Source organism: Anomalospiza imberbis, chromosome Z (assembly GCF_031753505.1).
Source record: "Anomalospiza imberbis isolate Cuckoo-Finch-1a 21T00152 chromosome Z, ASM3175350v1, whole genome shotgun sequence".
Classification (NCBI taxonomy): Eukaryota; Metazoa; Chordata; class Aves; order Passeriformes; family Viduidae; genus Anomalospiza; species Anomalospiza imberbis.
The window spans coordinates 43,066,294-43,084,477 of NC_089721.1; the positions used below are offsets into that span (position 1 = coordinate 43,066,294).

Sequence of the window (18,184 nt, forward strand, 5' to 3'; positions counted from 1 at the left end):
TGAAAATAGAGATTGTAAGGACAACCTCCTGCAGGTGGGGTTTGAGTCCAGAAGCCATATAGGTTTTAAAACAACTGTGTAGCTGTTATTCTTCCAGATAATCTTGTATTTTATGTTGTTTAAGAGAACATTTTTAAATAATGAGAAACTTGCACTTTGCAATTCTTTTGAATTATTGAAAAAATTTTCATGAAGAAAGCCTTTTATTTTAATTTAGAATATATTTTTTCTCAAAATATTAGCCTAGTAAATAATGAGATATATTAATGTTTGAAAAATTATATTATTCAATATCTTATTTTCAAATAACTGTTTGATCAGTAAATTTATTATTTATGTATTATGACACTGAGATAACATGACATGTTTGTCACCTAGCTAGTATGAAATTAGAACACTGATTGTACCAATAGAGAATAATAAAATATTGAGCTATGTTTCATTTCTGTTCCCATCTTTATGCCTAGCATCCTGTTTAAAACAAATAGATGCAGAGCCAACACTGTGTTCCTGCATGTTTTATATGTGTTAATTAAGTGTTCAGGTGATCCTTTAATGGGTTGAGACACTGCCTCTGAAACCATGTCTTTAATTATGATGCAGTCCTTCCTCGTGAGATTTATGATTCCTGTGGATACTTGCCAGCACAGTACCCTGTGTGCACCATAAGCATGCCCCACATCTGTGCATTCTTTAACTTTTCTTTTCCTTTTTCTCAGAGCGAGCCTGGTTAATAGAGCCAAGGAAAGTCCAGAAGCTTCAGGAAAAGATTTACTTTGCACTTCAACATGTTATTCAGAAGAACCACCTTGACGAGGAGACATTGACAAAGGTAAGTTCTTTAAACAAAATACCAAGCAGTCCTCAAGCACAACTCTTCTCTTTCTGTAGCCATTTCTGTAAGTGTTGTCACATTAATGTAAGTTAAAATAAATGCACTGTGTTCTTGCCATGTTCTGTTAGATTGCAATGTAAGCTAAAAGAAATGCACTGTGTTCTTGTCAAGTCAGGCTTGTCTGACTCTTGTCCCTGTTGCCTCTTATTCCTTTTTTTTTGTTCAATATCTCAATAATTTTAATTCATACCCTATAAAGAATGTGACTGCTTTAAAAATATGTTCATTGAGGCTGTTCCTTGTTAGTTGTATTTTTGGCCCTTGGCTAAAACTTTGGGGGCAGCTGTTTCTAGGCTCTTACAGTAAGAACAATGCCTAGTTCTTTGGATGGGTTTTGATGGAGCTTAGAGTATCACTTTCAGTAACTTAGCAAGATGGTAACATATAGTTAGTTTTGGAAAGTGTAATTTATACAAAATATGCTTCCACCTTCTTCCTTTTTTTTTTTTTTTGTTTCAATATCTTACAGTTAATAGCCAAGATACCAACAATTACTGCACTTTGCAACTTGCATAGAGAGAAACTGCAGGTATTTAAGCAATCTCATCCAGACATAATGAACACACTGTTTCCTCCATTATACAAGGAGCTTTTCAATCCAGATTCAACCACTGGCTGCAAGTGAAGGGGATAATAGAATTTTCACGTAGTCATGGAATGCATCACTAGTAAGACAAAGAGAAATGTTTCATGAAGAAATTATTTTAAATGTCACTACTGCAACACCAGGAATGTCCTGCACTTAATAGAATTATTTTTCACCGCTACAGTTTGAAGAATGTAAATATGCAACTCTGAGTGGGGATGTCTTTTTGCTCTTTTGTTTACTTTTCCTTTTTTTTTTTTTTTCATTTTTGAACTGACAATGAACATATAAATATAGGACACTGGGTGTTACCTTTTTTTTTAATTTACTTTTATTGGGGGATGTTTTGGGAAACAACTAGTTCCTAGAATTTTATTGTAGATATACATGATAATAGAGCAGTACTTTGCAGTATTACTCTTGTTGTTTATTGTTAAAATATAATTTAAGAAAATTCCACTTATTAGACTGCCTAGTTCCATGTTTTTAGATAGTTTAATGCATGTGGAAATTTGTAGCTGTCTTGGAAATTATGGTACATATATGGAAGATACACACACTCACATATATATATCTATATATATATATATCTATATATATAGATATATATATGTGTGTGTATGTGTGTATATATGTATGTATGCATTATATGCATACATGCTATAACTTAAAATCACATGCCTACATTTAAAGGATGCTCAACCCAGCTGCCATGTATTTCTTACTCTCCAAGTAATGTATTAGATTTACTTTGGGCAATCAAGATTTGCTTTGCCAGAGTTAAATTGTCAGCTGCCAATGTCTAATGACAGGATCACTGAGATGTATGTAATGTAGTGCATGTGTGCTGTGTGTAAATCAAGCATCAGGAATGTATCAATGGTGCAAAAGCCTTGTCTGAATGGTTTTAGTGAAAAGAGGAATAGGATTGGGTTTTTTTTTTTTATTTTCTCACTGTTACAGGGATAGAACATCTATAAAAGTGAACATAGTAGGTCCTGATCTCAGTAAAGTATCTGAAACATTGAGTAAAAATGTAGACAATCCCATATGTACATTTTTGTGATTTCATACACGATTTTGTTTTATATACACTGCTGTGAAAAATAGCTTCAGTTTTTTGCTAAACTCATTAGAAAGATAGGTAGTAAGCTCAGTGAAAACCATGGCAAGCCTAAAATGTGTCTCTGAAGAGGAAGGAAAGGAGGGAGGGAGGAAGAAAGTCAAAAGTGAGTGAAGTCCGTGGTTACTACAAACAACGGTGTAATTGTCACTGTTTCTGACAGTCATCATCTAGATGGCACTGATGGTTTCCATTACACATCTGTGTATGTTTTAAACACGTGCATATATGTATGTATATATCTGTATGTATATTACTGTATATATATATATATATATATATATATATATATATATATATATGCATATATAGAATTTATTATAGATGCATTTCAGGAGTGGAGCAAAGGATTGGAGCTTTCTTTTTGTCTGTCTCTGAATTGACTGTACGTGCATTTCCTTACAAAACCAAAGGCAAACACAGAGGGGAGTGGAAGGCTGCATGGACTTAATCTTGTGAATTAAGTTTAATCAGCAGTCATTATTGATGTATCTGCATTTTGCCAGTAGTACAAAACACAGATGTTTTAGCTATGAAAGAGGGATTCAGTTTCTGCTACATCTCTCTTTAGCACCACTTTTACCCATTGTGAACTTTTTCAGAGCAGTCTCCTCCTGGGATGCCAGCGAAGGGCATAGAGCAGAAATCAGAAGAAGCAGGCAGTAGAGAAGAAAGGAAGTGAAGGCAGGATCACAAGCAGATGTGTTTCTTTATTTCAAACCAGTGCAGAAGCCAGTGCAATCTGAGGCAAGGCAAGGGGAAGCACAAAGGACCTGCCCATTTGCCAGGCTCATGGAGGGGCAGTGTCACAGGGAGCCCACAGGGACACAGGTGGGCCCTGGGGTGGGTGAAGAAAATCGAACTGTTGTTGTGATAACTTAATGCCTTGTGCAGCTCTCGTCTCAAGCTTCTCTTTTCTGCATGAGCAGATAATTCACAGGCTATTTGAAATACTTTGAGGCGCTCTCCCTTGCCTTCCATCAGTCAGTTTGCAAGTTTGCATATGTATTTTGTGGCAGAATCAAGTCTAGAGAATATCACAATTTGTTTGTTATGATTTAGCAATGCCAGAACAGGTACAAGAGTAGTTACAAACTCTCAGCTAATAAATATTTCTGTGCAGGTCCATTGCAACTTAGAAAAAAAGAAAAAAATCTGTCCAGCAAACTTAGTTGTGAGAATTTTGTTGCAAATGTGACATTCTCTTCAAAATTGCTTAGTGCTGTAGAACAGCAGTTACAAAAGTTACCTTTTTACTCCAAATTCAGAGCACATTTCTCTAGTGACTATCTTAAAATGTCTTCAATTAACATAATAAAGCATTTCTCTTGATGCTTCTTTATACCACTCTAACTGTAAGACTGATATTCCTTTATAAGGTGATTTACCAGCCCTTCTTGTATGGCAAATCCAAGAAAAGGATTCCAAATTTGATGTTTATATCAAAACGTGATGTCTGCATACTTATTTGTGTAGATTTACTGGGGGAAAAATTGAGTCACACTGAACTCTAGAAGTGCTCAGTTTTAATTACAGGGGATTCATGTTTTTCTTGATTCCCCAACACAAGAACACACACATACTGTTTGAAATATTTTATAAATTCATTTACAGTATATCAAAAATATATATTTAGCCAACCCATAGAAATATGGAATAAGTGATAAATACTACTGTTCATAGTGTTGCTTAATAAAGAGGTTTGTCATGTTTGTAAATAGTCCTTCACAATTGTGTGTTACATCTTGAAAATGTTGTTTTCTTCTCTAATAAGCTAATCGCTCCTTGGGATTTTTGAATTACTTCTCAGGCAAGATAATTAAATAGAGGTCACCAATGAAAATGACACTAATCACACATCTGCAGGGCCTTTAATCTGTAAAGAACTATACTTATATCACTACAATGTCATGACCCTTCCAATCAGTAATGATTATGATCACATTTTAAAGATGTGGAAATGAAAGAAAAAAGGTTAAGTAACTTGTGAGAGACCACAAAGGTAGAAATATCCAGTTTAGAAATAAAAGTGGATTCTTGGCTTTTGTCTTAAAACTTCTAATAGTCTGCCATACAAGATCTTCATTGTCATTGATAGGCAATAACCTCTACCAGGATTTTCAAATATTGCCAAACAGATTTTTGTTACTATTAATACAGGATTTGAGCAAATAGTGTTCTTGTTTACTTGGAAAATGAAAATTCATTTTCAAAAATTATTTATTTATGGAACTGTGCTGTGGTAACTGCAAATACATTTCATTTAATTTTCTGTCATTTGGGCTTGGCCACATAGATATAGTACCTCTGTTGCCCTTCATTGACTGAGTGTAGTACAATACATAATGATCACATGCCACAGGCTGGATTTTTGTGACTGGTTTTGCCAACATAGTCACTTAGACTCAAAATTTCAAATTATTGATATTGGAGTTCACATATTCAAGCTGTCCATGGACTTTAAGGATAAAATAGCATTAATTTTAGTAAATAACTTCATAATTCACACCATTAGTTCTTCATTTTTATTTTTTTTGGCTTTCAGTAGTCCATGGTAGAACCTGAAGCTTTTCAAATAAGTGTCTAAAACTAAATTTGTCACATCTTCTTTCGGTAGTTACTGGATATGTTTGCTGATTTTTTTAGTGACAAACTTTTCAAATGAGACACATTTTTTAATGATTGATTAACCTGGGACCTGTAACAAAAGCATATTTAAAGCATATATTGAATCTACTACTTCTAGCATTGCTTTCCAGTAATTCAGCTATATCATGCTAAATTACCCTTGGCATTGAGGAAGCAGATGTACAGTGTTCATTATACTACCACAAAGACTTAATTTTGTTGTAAATATCAATCTTGCCTGCTCTTTTTCTAAAGAATTAATTCTAAGATTCATATTTCCCTCTAATGGAAATTGCTAGAAAAGAAACATGGTAGTAGAAGGCACCTCAGTTGAGGAAACTTGTTTCCAAAAGCAACGTACGGGTTTTGATTGGCTTGTGAATGAACAGCATTAAGGAATTGATTCTGCAAGTTATCAGACACTTAGCTCTAACTAGAGTCACTAAAAATTGAGGCATTTCAGCCAAGAAGTGCTCAACCAGTGCTCAACCGGTAGCAAGACTGGGGGCTCTTGGCATTAAGAGTCCCTTTTGAGCTCTATTGAGCAGAAGGCAGACGTTACTCTCCTAAATGCTTTGAGTTCATGCTCTGTGTTGTTCATTTCAGCCCAGTTTCACAGGGGTCAGTTTAGTCTCCTGTTGCACCTTGGGCACCAGTGCTGTTTCAATACCTATGCCAGGTTATGGTGCTGAGGTGGAGCAGCTACCAGAGCTGCCCATGAAAATAAGCTTTGTTATGTGGTTTTCTTTGTTCAGTTTCACGGTGGCAGCTTGCGTAGGGGTGTGATTCCCTTTGGGACAGTTTACAGGATTTCTGATATAACAACTTCTACACAAAGAGGATGCAAAGCTGCTCCTGTGTGCTAGCCTCTTGGCCTCCCTCTACCAGGCTGTACGAACTTCTCTAAGATTGCAGCAGCCTCACAAACTTGTCAGGCAGCTTAGTTAGAGATGTGCAGCTGATGGCTCCTTTCCCTGTTGACTTTTCCACCACTCTGAAGCTGTGCTTCAAACGTCATTTGAAAGATGCTCAGGCTTACCCACTCCTCCTCCTCCCCACCTGACTCTGCATTGATTGTGCTGTTTCCAGAAGATCTGAGGTCCAGCCTGGAAGTGGTTCCTATTTTCTGTCATTGTCTTTTGAACATTCCAGGAATATAGCACAAAAGATCAAACTGAAACAGAAAATATTTTTTTTTGTCCAATTCATTATGTTTAAGGATGTATGAAACTGAACCCTGAGACAAAACAACTTGCTTTTCCCTGGCCATAAAATAGTAGTGCATTTACACGTACTAGCCTGTCCCAGCACCTTCTGCCTCCACTCTAGAAACTAAATCCTATCTCTGACATCCATTAGGAACAGTGTGCTGGAAGCCCTGTCCCCGTCTTTACTCTTTAAGTTTCACGCTTCGTAAATGACAATCACTGCTTGATGCAAACATTGCACTCTATGCCACTCAGGGATGTTTCATTACTGAAAATAGTTATAAATATTACAGTGGTAATATGGAAGAGAATGTTAGAGGCTTTGAAGGGCATGGGTTGAGCTGCCCATATGAACATGACCCAAACAAGGCTTTCAAGCCAATGATTAGAAGTAACATTGGTATAAACTGAATTCACTGTCAGCATTTCCTCAGCTTGATCTGTCAGACTTTGCCTGTTGTTTCACAGTCAGCAGAGTGCTACTGACCCATCGGCTCATGATGTTAAGGTTCTTTTGGGAACAAAATATAAGCAAGCTTTGTATGAATTACTGAATTTAGACAACTGACAAAGTTTCGAAGTATCCAGTTTATGTACCATTAACATGAGCTCATATTCAGACTTGATGCAGGCATGTAAGAGGAAAGGTGAAGACATGGAATAAGCCATTCTTGTCAGCAATGACAAGAGCACTGAGCTAGGACATGGAGAAGTGACTGTGAAGAACATGTAGACATGAGCAAGTGGCTAACAGCTACCATTTTCTCTCAGGGATGCACAAAATCATAGCTAGCCCACGACTCTGTAGCAATACTTCTCCATAGTATGATTAGTCCCTTTCTCACACCAAGAAAACATTACCCTATTTTATATTGTGCTAGTGAAAAGTACTCCCACTTCCTAGAGTTTTGAAATGTGCTTATCCCTAGCTTTACACCACAGATTTTCTGTCATTACAAGAATGCACACAGAAGGATAAATTGCAGTGGATTACATTGCCAGTCATTAGGTTAATTCATGTCTTCAGCCAAGAGGTTTTCCTCAGCTCTGAATATGATCATTGCTCCTGTTATCACAGTGAGTATGTGTGGTTTTTGACTCCCTCCATTCTCTGAACTCCCTCCACTTAGAAGACTGATGGACAGCTTCAGGAGGTGGAGACGCCAGCATCCCTATGCATCAGGATCTTCACCATCATATTCTTTGCCAAGCGTCCCATTGCAATTTTTATTTTAATCCTTCAGGTTGCTAGGAGCCATGTCCAAGTGACTGAAATTCTTGTTAGCATGATAGCTTCCCATTAAAAGATTCAGTCTTATGGTCAGAGGACCTAGCCTCTCTTTCCTTTTCCTTTTACTCCTAACTCCTAGTAAATGAAGCTTGGAGTAGTAAATTACTCATCTTCATTCTTTCTTATAGTTGACCAGTACTTGCAACCTGCAAGGGAAGCTCCACCCAGATGGTAGAAAGGAAGCTCCTTCCTCCTCTTCCTTCATGCTCTCACTTAGCTATGTTATCCTTGCATGCATCGTCCTTGCATGTGTTGTCCCTGCATGACTGTGTGACAATGAGCCCAATGCCCCACTAAGTTATCATCCCAGAAGCTGTTTGCAGCTCTAAAAGCCACTTGTGTATTCAGTCTGCAGACAGGAGTCATTGTGAAAAGAAGAGGCCTAAAACTTCCACAGTGGTAGCTCACAGATCAGTAACTCAACTAAAAAGGCAGGCTGAATGTCCAGGGGCAGCGTTGCATTTCTGTTGAGAGGATAAGGCAGTAAACAAAGTCCTCTAGGAAAGGAGAAGTATTTCCTGGGTGTTACTGCAGGCAGCGAGAATAATACTGCTCACCGTGAGTTCAGTGGCATGATGTACTACATTTGCATAATTTCATTATCCTCACAATTCAAGCACAGAACATAGGGAAAGTGAAAGAAAACAGCGTTGGATATAGCAGCAATAAGTAAATTGTAATTGTTTCTTTGTAACTGTACTTGCAGAAATTGTTTGCTTTGCACGTGGTCTTCTGTACAATAACATAAAAAAATTCAACTAATGTAGATACGGTGATTTTGAATATTTTTTCATTTGTTGGATATAGCTGCTAATTTATGAATGAAGATACTGCTGTTGAGAAAATTTTTTGCGCTTCAAGAAAATGCTGAGGTCCTTGTTTATGACTATACATGGACAGCAGTAAAGTATGGTCAATATATGACTGGAGAGATTTTTAAAAAATAGCTCCTAGTTTTCAATATTAGGAACATATTGGCCCCTTATTTGGGCAACAGGAATGCAACTGCATTGAAACACAAGCAGGAGCAGATGGTTAAGCACCAAGAAAAGGAAAGAACAGGCTTTATCTTGACAACTGTTTCAGATAAAAACAGTTTATTTGGGGGGGGGGGGGGGGGGGAAAAGCAAGCACTTGTCTTGATTAGACACACAGCTTAATTAAGTCAAAGTAACTACATTAGGCTGTTGACTTTGGGGATTCAGATTCAGATGCACTACATTTGTGGTCTTTTTAATGTGTCACTTCAATGTCAGAATCAGGCAAAAAAGGTGTTTTGTGGACCACACATTCTCATGCAGTATATGGGGATTTTTCGTGCACTTATTTTTAAAAAGCCACTGAGTAGCATAGCCAGTGAACTAGGCATGATAGTCTTTGCCTCTTGTGTGACTGCCATGTGACCTCTAGTACACTTTTGGGAGCAGTTCTGTGATTGTACTAGTGGCAACAAATAAAGCACAACTGAACTCTAAGCTGTTATCACCTCTCAGCTAAATCGAATACATTGGGTATTTTGAGATTTATGCTAATTGCTATAATTCCTGTGTTTAACTAATTACTTCAGTTGTAATGAATTGATGATATAAAGAATATAGGAATCATAACAGCAAAAAAAATCCCTTATTTTACAGCTGTGCTCTCTGCCTCATTTGATTAACACTAAAGAAGTTACTTAAAATCTAAACAAACAAAACAAGAAGAAACCTGAGTATGTATTGTAGAAATGTAGAAGACAAATAAAATATTTTTTCATATGTAATTACTTTTAATATATGCTTGTGGGAGGTCTGATACTATGTATGCTGTCTCTGTAATTTTTGCTGTAAATAACTTGGGACAGTGGATATACTGATTTTTTCTATGTCTCTGTTTAAACATAAGACTTTGTAATGTTGGCTTTTTTTTAAAGAGGAAAAACATCAAAGAGCAAATTACGTACTTGCTTCCTGTAAGTGTAATGTACTCTTCAGTTTTTATGGAAACTGATTGTAATAGATAAAGCCTTTTGACTAGCTGTTGATAATTAGTGTATGCTTCTGTACATAATTGGGAAAAAAATGCTGGATTGTCAGTGAAACATGATCCCAGCAAGTCTGTAAAATGAGTACTATAATAATTCCTGCAGACTGCATTTGACTGATTTGAAGAAAAGTTGTTCAAGCAAATAATGCTTCCTTATAGCATATGGCTTTTATGAATCCTTCTGACATGACTTATATTAATAGAAACATTTCTCTCTTTCCAATGAGCAAAATATTTTTGTATGCCTTTAATTTCTTACTCAGAATTGAGGTCAGGTCACTCATTAGCTGTAACCTGAAGCCATAACTGATCTTCACCAAATGCACATTTTAAAGATCATAATGGAGAAAAGAAACTATGTCTAGTTTATCAACAGCTGTAATGTAATACAGGCAGGAGCATAAATAATTAGCAAAGTACTTAGATGCTATTCAGGCATCCAAATGTGACTTTAATGGCTAGTATTTTGTGATTACCAATTTATAAAAAAATAAAAACATAATTAAGATAGATATTTAGATTTAAATGAAGCTTTCTAATATTTTTGGAATATCCCTGAAAATGCTTTTAGGATTATGAGAAGAAATGATTTTTCATATACTTCCCACTTTCAAATATCTAATGTTTTTATCCTATTTCCAGTTCATTTTGTTTGAGTGAAAAGAGTTGTTAAGCATCCTGGATCCAAGCCCTGAGCTATTTGATGCTTGGCTGTAGTTATATTGTTGTAAATCAGTTTAATTTTAATTTTAGGGGTGTGTTGTTTTTTATTTGGTAAGCATGTTTACAACTGTTAGTAACACACAAGAGTTGCATTGCCTGTCAAGAAGTATGATAATAAACAATCTAACAAAATAATGAGTAACATTCAATCACTCTCAAAAGACAAATAAAAGTTCCTTTCTAAAATCAAATGCCTTATAGAGTCAAAAGTTATGTTTTTATTTTTTAATAAGCTTAATTGTGTAATAGCTGTCATGTATCTTAACTGGCTTGTAGATGCAAAAAGCAGAACTGCAAATGAATCATTATGTACTGGGTAAAAATCTGACTCCATTGAAACCAGCGGCAAACCCTTCACTGATTTCAACAGTGCCAGGAGTTCATCCAGCATTTTTACATCTGCAATTCTCTTCTGATCTTTCTCCCTTGTTTAATATAGTTGACCTAATTTACGTGTATGTGAGTTAAAAGACAGCCTGATTCATTTAGAAAGTGACCATTGAGGGTTTTTTTATCATGAATTTTGTTGGACCAGCATCCATGTCAAATGAAAAGGTTGTATGTTACTTTAGAATGTAATAGATCTTTGTCTTATTTTATGACCTGTAAATTATTAGTTAAACACTGTTAGCATTTCATAATAATGCACACATGATTTTTGAATGTTTTCTGTAAATGACAATCAATGTTGATGAAGTTCCTTTCTTTAATGCAAAAGAAAAAAAAATAAAAAAAAAAAAGTAAATTCTGTTGTGGGTTTTGGTTTGGGCTTTTTTTCCCCGTCATTTTAGATTACATGTATCTATCAGAAAAAGGTCCAGTATGTGCATTTTCAAAAGAGAAAATAATCCTTAATATCATGTGTCCCTACCAACAGCAGGGGAGTTTTAACTAGACCAACTTTGAGATCTCCTTCCAGCCATAACTGTTCTAAGATTCTATGATCAGGTGCCTGTACTTAATTTCAGAGGTTTTCCTAACCAGCAGAATTAGGTATATACCATGTTGTGACATCAACTGATAGTAAAGTGGCTTTTTTTTGCATTTTAAATTGCAGCTGTGACTTTTGAATATGGAAATTGCTAGATTTACTAATTTATTTCTCTGTTTATTTGGGGGAAAGCTTCAGCTAGCAGAAAAGCGAAACAACATAGAAACAATTGTGTGACAGCAAACTGCAGCAGTGTAACAGAGGGTTACTTTATTTAAAAGAAGATACTGTATTTAAAATGGTAAATATGTCAAATATTTTTAAAGTCTGTGTATGTCTAGCTGATAAGGCTGTAAGCAGTACCTTTTAATGATACTAACTTTACATTTCTAGGACCCTAAATTTAAATCAGAAATAAATTTAAAAGCAACAATATCAAAAGGCCTCATTTTGCTAACTGTTAAGCACATGTTTACTGGTGTATTGACCTCATCAGGCTTAATGCAGTGTTTATGCTTAAAGCCAGCTACGTTTAAATGTTTTTCACATCTGTGGGAAAGTGACTGAGACTATAAAGATAACAGCACAGAAATTACAGAGGAAAATATGCTTGCTGCTACTGGGTGGAATGCTGTCAGCATACCTGACCTCCCAGTTACAACACAATCAATCTGTGGGGTCTAAATGCAGGATGGAGTGGAGACACCACGGCCAGGTTCTGTCAAAACTCTTGAGAAGAGGGAACTCAGTGTCCTCCCCAGCTGATAACCCTCCCAGCAACTTAAAACCAGGACAGAGAAAGGGAGACGTCCTGTTCTTGTGTCAGCAGCTGTGGTAAAAGTCACTGACACAGGTCCCCACCCCCAGGTTATGTCAGGTGCTACCCTGAGATACCTGCCCTCAGGGTACCACCACCCCTCGCTAAGATGTTTGACAGCCAGCAGTGGGTAAAGATGTGGAGATGCAGGAGGAGGCATGACCCTGAACCACGCTGTGACCCCCTGAAGTGCTCAGTGAAGGGTCCCCACAGAAGGATGCTGACAGACTGGTCAGGCACAAGGGCCAAGGCTTTCCTGGGGCCCTGACAGGTGATCACATACTGAGGGTTTGAGCAAATCTCCCCTTTACACGTGAGAGCACCGCAATACAGGTAAGCAAGTTTGGGTTATGAGATGATGCAAGTGCAGCTTAGCTTTATTTGATTTTCAAGTCCCAGATATTTAAGGCTCATTTGGAGGTTTCACATCAATTTGAAAAGAATTCAGACAAGTGTAGTGGGGAGTTCATATATAAACATTTATATTTCAGATATGATGAAGCTGAAGAGTTTACTAGCCATATGAGGTAAATGGAGTGTGGCATTTACACACATTATTTTGAGACACAGTTATATAAAATATTATAGGGCACAACTTACTACACTATTATGCTGGTTAAATGTCATTTAATATTTCAGTGTGTGCAGGCCCACAACAGATCTCCTCCTACAAGAATGAACTATTTTATACATTTTTCTCATTGCAGGTTTTTGAGGGTAGATGAATGATTATAGGCTTTCTGGAAAGACAAAGGTGAAATGCATTACACAAAACAACATTAAATACTTATAGTTGTTAGTCCCAGAAAAATTACATACTTACAGGTGTTCAATTACAAACCCATGCAAATGCAGCCTACTGGATCATGATATATCATAGATGCATACTTACCATGCACTTCAGGCAACATCTTTATGACAGAAACTGTCTCATGAAGTGTGATCAACATCCTAAAAACAGTCCAGCATTTGTATTTAGTAAATCAAAATCTGGATAAACAATTTTTCTGCGTCTCTTCCTTCTTACTCATTTATTGTTAATCTCGCTTCCCATTCTCGTACCCAGTACATTTTGGAAATGTCCTTTGCATTGCAGATTGCTTTGGGAGGACAAACTCTGACTTGTTCTGGTGCAGGTGTAGCTGTAATGTTGGTGTTAAATGTCATGCTTCCATTTCTGAAAAATATCTGTTTACCTTCCTATGCCTGCAGGAGTTTAATTGCAGTTTTAATGGTCTGCATGTATAAGAGAAGTGAAATTAATAGGAGACGTAAGAGCTTCAATTAGTCCTAATGAAGGGACTAATCCCAGAAGGCTTCTATTCCAATTATAGTGGACAGTCTATTAAAAATATTACCTCCCCCTACAGATGTGCATTGAAGGTATGCTATGATCTTGGCAAGTCCTTCACCTGCACATTCTACCTGTAAGGACTCAATTCATTTGGCCAGAGAGGTGCACTGGTCCTGTTTGCATTGCTCTTGGGTGCCTCACATGACCTTTTCCTGCTGCTCCTCATGGCTTTCTCCAGTACATGGACATTTGGAATAACCTGTGGCAATTCCAGTGTAGCTGTGTGCTGGTGTTAAGATGTCCATAGAAAGTTTAGGTGCACAACATCCATATTTAATATGAATGCCTGGAATTTTGGGTGTATGAAAGTAAACAGATTGGACACTACCAGTGATTTGGAAATAATTGCTGTGATTTGCCTTCAAAATCCTCACAACAGTAAGTGCATTACAGAACTTAAGAAAGCACTTCCTTGATCAGCAGGTTCAGCTCAGTCCTAGTAGAGTGTCGTGTAATGTGTTTCCAGTTCCACTAAGCTATCAATACCAGATTTGAGCAAATGCTGAATTTGCAACATTAGTCTGGAGTTTCCTCAGACTAATAAAAGAAGCCTTATCAGAGGGCTTTAAAAATTGTATCCTCTATCCTAGTGGTTTTTTTGTACTTTGGCATTCAAAAATGCATTCAGTTGTAAAGACAGCATCACTAAAATTGCAGTTGTAGTTGATCACATTTGTGTGGTTCCTCTGAATGACTCAGTGATTGACACAGACAAGATTTAGTATATCCTTTGCTGCTTTGTGACAGCATATCACACATGTAATACTAAAGTTTTAGCAAATATATGCTCCGTATTCCTTTACCAAGAAAAATTTACTGTTGGCTTAGAAATTAGGTCAGTCATTTACTGGGCTTGTAATTTCCACCCCTCTCCCAATTTTTCTTGCAGCAAAGCATTTTAGAAGCACTGTTACATCAAATGGAAGGTCATCTAATGACGTCCTGGAAAGTCAGTGGTATTAGCTTGTGTGTGCTTTTTAAACTTATGCCATATAAAAGGGAATCACTACTTCCTCCATGAAAACAAAGATGGGTGGTTAAGTAACTGTCTGAGTGTAGCTACCCATGCACCTTTGTCAAGTACAGAACATTTTGGCAGCCAAAAGTTGTGCGGAAAAATGCTGCCTTAAGGAATTTGTAGTTTATGTCCAAAAACGAAATCAAAATACCTTTCTGTAGATAATTGAGAGGCCTACTGGGAAATGACAACATCACTGAGTTTAAACACTGTATTTTAGGGATGCTGACTCTGATCATGGATTACTCATCTCTAGGCAAACAGATAATTTGACATCTGTAGATATATTTAGCTATTTCTTGTCAACTTCACAGAATAAGCACTGATTTCATCTTTATTTTAAGATTTTCAGATGTTATCACATAAACACCTATTGTCTTGGCAATTACTACCTCATTCTCTTGCTTCCATCTGGATTATTAATGAAATCCACTCTTGTCTCTGAGAACAGCTATTGTTCCAGTGTCTCAGAGTGACTTGTTCTGTGCAGGTTAGTCAGAACTTAGTAACAACCTTTACATCATTAAGAAAATTCAGCAGTCCTGTGATTTCACTGAAACAATGTGCTGAGAAGCTGTGGCTGTTCGCAAATCAGGATTTAAAGTCCTCACTCCTAACCTTCAATGCTGCATGCTGAAGGATATCCAGCTGTTCTAAAATATTCACCATTGACACCTTCTCCAAATGCTAGCAAAGCAGAGGTATCGTGCCTTTTGCACACTAAACCGTGAACCAAATCAATAGATCTAGAAATCCTCGTCTGAAATGGGAAATCTAAGTTTGCTAATTTTCTTTAAATTTGACAACATTCAGTGAGTGCAATAGAAATATGCTTTGCACTTTTAGAGATGTTGACCCTTAAGACCCTTAAGCAAGACATTTGCACCAAAAAAGCTCCTGAGAGCTTTTGTGACTGAAGCTAGTAAAAGTGTAAACAGTCAAAAGATTTTAAAAATGCCTTTAGTATTTGATCTAGTAATCAAAATTCTGTGGCCACAGTTTTCTTATGAGCAATAGTGCCTTGGAAAGTAAAAGAAAATAATATAAATGTGATGCATTTTTTCATTACATTTAAAAGAAAACAGTATGTCTTTTATGGAAGGAATCAGCACACATCACAGAAGACAAATAAAAGAAGTTCTGTTTAAACTTCTTCAGTCATTTGATGACTGTATACAACTCATTATTTACTACTTAGTGTGAAACAAAACGTCCCCATCAAGTGCCTGCTCCAAAGCACAGACAGTAACTCTGATTCTGTTTTCAATTTTGTCATGGTTTGACACTGGCGCGATGCCAGCGCCCCCATGAAAATGTACTTTTCTAAATAATTGCTGTGAGATGTGTTCAGGAACAGAGTAGAGCAGGCCCAAGCTTAATAACAAAGGAAAGAACTTTATTATAAACTACTATTACTATGAAACCTGCAAACACTAAATCCTGGATAAAGACCTTCCAAAACACCCCTCCTCCTCCTCCCACCTAATTTCCAAACAAACTCAACAGTGAGACACCACCCGGGATCCTGATCAAGTTGCTACCCTTCAGATATTCAAATACTCAATCTTTCAAGGGAGACAGGAGTCTCTCCTGTGCCACAGACCCCCCAGGAAACACAATTGCCACCCCTGTGTTTCCATGTCACACATGGCAACCACCCGGAGAAAATCTGCCATGGTGACACCTTCCTTTCCATGTCACAGTGCTCTCACCACCATGCATGGACAGACTGCTCATAGGGCTCCTTTAAGGATGCTTTGCCATGGACCAAAAGAGACAACAGTTCAGTTTCTCATCTTGGGACTACAGTCCCCCCCATTTTCCCCTGGGGCTGAGGGTCCAAGAACAGAGGTCTTCTTCTCCTCTTCTTCTTCCTTGAAGACAGAGGGCTTCTCCACACCTTCTCCAACTCTCCTCTGTTCTCTCTACTCCTCTGCTGGTAATCACTGAAACAAGTCTCTTGGCACACCAACGCACCCCCCTAAGTGCAGCTTCTGTCAGGAGAATTTGGTTCAGTCTTTGGCTAACAAGGAAAGTCCAGCCACAAGCCACTCCATCATCTCCTTCCAACTCAAGAATTTCTTCTTCCATCATCTCGGATCCCAGACTGTCTCTCTTCTACTTCAAATCAAGGAGGAATAATATTTTACAAAGCCTTCATTTCTCAGGAAAGGGTTAAAAGCTCAGACTCCCTGGACGGCTGATATCTCTGCCCAGCAGCCGATTCCCAAGGCCAAGGCTGGGCGCCTTCCCCCCCACCCTTCTCCTCCGCACTGGCAAAGTTACAGGTGCCATCCGGACTCTCTGTCTCTTCCCTCTGGGGGGGGGGATGACAAAGACATCTCCGCTTCTCTCCACCCCTCCGTCCACAGGAGCTGGCTCGGTTCCAGTCCCTCTACCCCTCGGCTCACCTCGACCAGGCCTCATGGCTTCCCCTCCCCCACCCAGCCCCATGGCTGGGCAGGGGAGATCTGCACAGCACCTTGACCGGAACCAAAGAGAGCGAGCTCTGGGGAGTTCTTGCTTTTAACCCCCTGTGTTCTCAGAGGCGTGTCCCTATCTTCAGTGGTCACTTCAGGTGCCAATATCCAAACTTGACCACTGATTGGTTTGACCCAACTTCCTGAAAAAATCACTTCCATGTCAAACCACGACAAATTTATATATAGTTTAACTACTTGAACTAATGACTCTCTTAGCTGAGTTTGGGGCATTAAAAGCTTTTGCCAGTTTATTTTAAGGCTTTTTTCCAAGAGATTCTCTTTCCAGCACTGTGTTGAACTGGAATCTCTGAGCTGCTGTTCCTTTCAGTATGGAGCAGCATTGCAACACAGGTTACTGACACATTACTCTGAACTCATAGTAAAAATGTGTATTTCATCCTGTGTCCAGCAAAGTAGTGGAGATAGGAGTGCTTCACACTTAATTGTTCCATTCTATTCTATTACAAATTGTGGTTTTCTAGTATTCACACATAGCCTGAAGGTGTTCATCCCTGCTAAGGAGCCATAATTGAGTCAACTTCGCTGATGCAAGAGGCAGCTGTAACATCTTTGAAGATGTCATAAACCATTAAAGGTTCCTGAAGTGTCCCGTGATCCAAAGCATTAACATCATCTAGTGTAAGACTCCCTGCCCCACAGGAGATACCTGGACTTTTTCACCTGACTGTGAACAAATGTAAACCTGGTGGACTCTGTGTTTCTTGGGTTTCCCCCAACCCAGATGGATAGGGACTGATACCATCAGGATCCATGTAGTGGTGCCTTACTTGGTGACTCTGCTTCTCTCCCCCCTTCTATGTCTCCCTCTCTTACCTCACATTTATTGCTAAATATAAATCCTGTTGACTTTGGCATATGTCTCATTTGCACTTTCATTCAGGCAGACACATCTCTCTAAAAAATTTAATACCTGGATCTTAACCTATGTTTCACAAGCTGACAAATAAAACAAAGCCTTCTTCATCTCTCACACTGAGATTTTCTAGGAAAGACCAGAGGTTTTAGGTTGCACTGTGTCAAGAGAAGCCTTTCCCAGAGTGTATAATGTCCTTGCAGATGCCCCAGTGAGCCAATGAGCAGT

At 37.9% G+C, this 18,184-nt stretch overlaps 1 protein-coding gene across 2 annotated transcripts in view; it reads left to right on the top strand.

The window, feature by feature from the left end:
- Positions 1-3,987, top strand: part of RORB (RAR related orphan receptor B) — a 131,938-nt gene extending 127,951 nt beyond the window's left edge. Inside the window, exons 9-11 of one of the 2 annotated variants that reach the window (XM_068177425.1) lie at positions 720-832; positions 1,365-1,424; positions 3,207-3,987. In XM_068177425.1, coding sequence (XP_068033526.1) covers positions 720-832; positions 1,365-1,424; positions 3,207-3,242 — 209 coding nt within the window. In that variant the 3' untranslated portion in view covers positions 3,243-3,987. Of the gene's footprint in view, positions 1-719; positions 833-1,364; positions 1,622-3,206 lie in introns of those variants that run through there. The other variant, XM_068177424.1, reaches the window with a different exon arrangement.
- Positions 3,988-18,184: the final 14,197 nt, after the last annotated feature.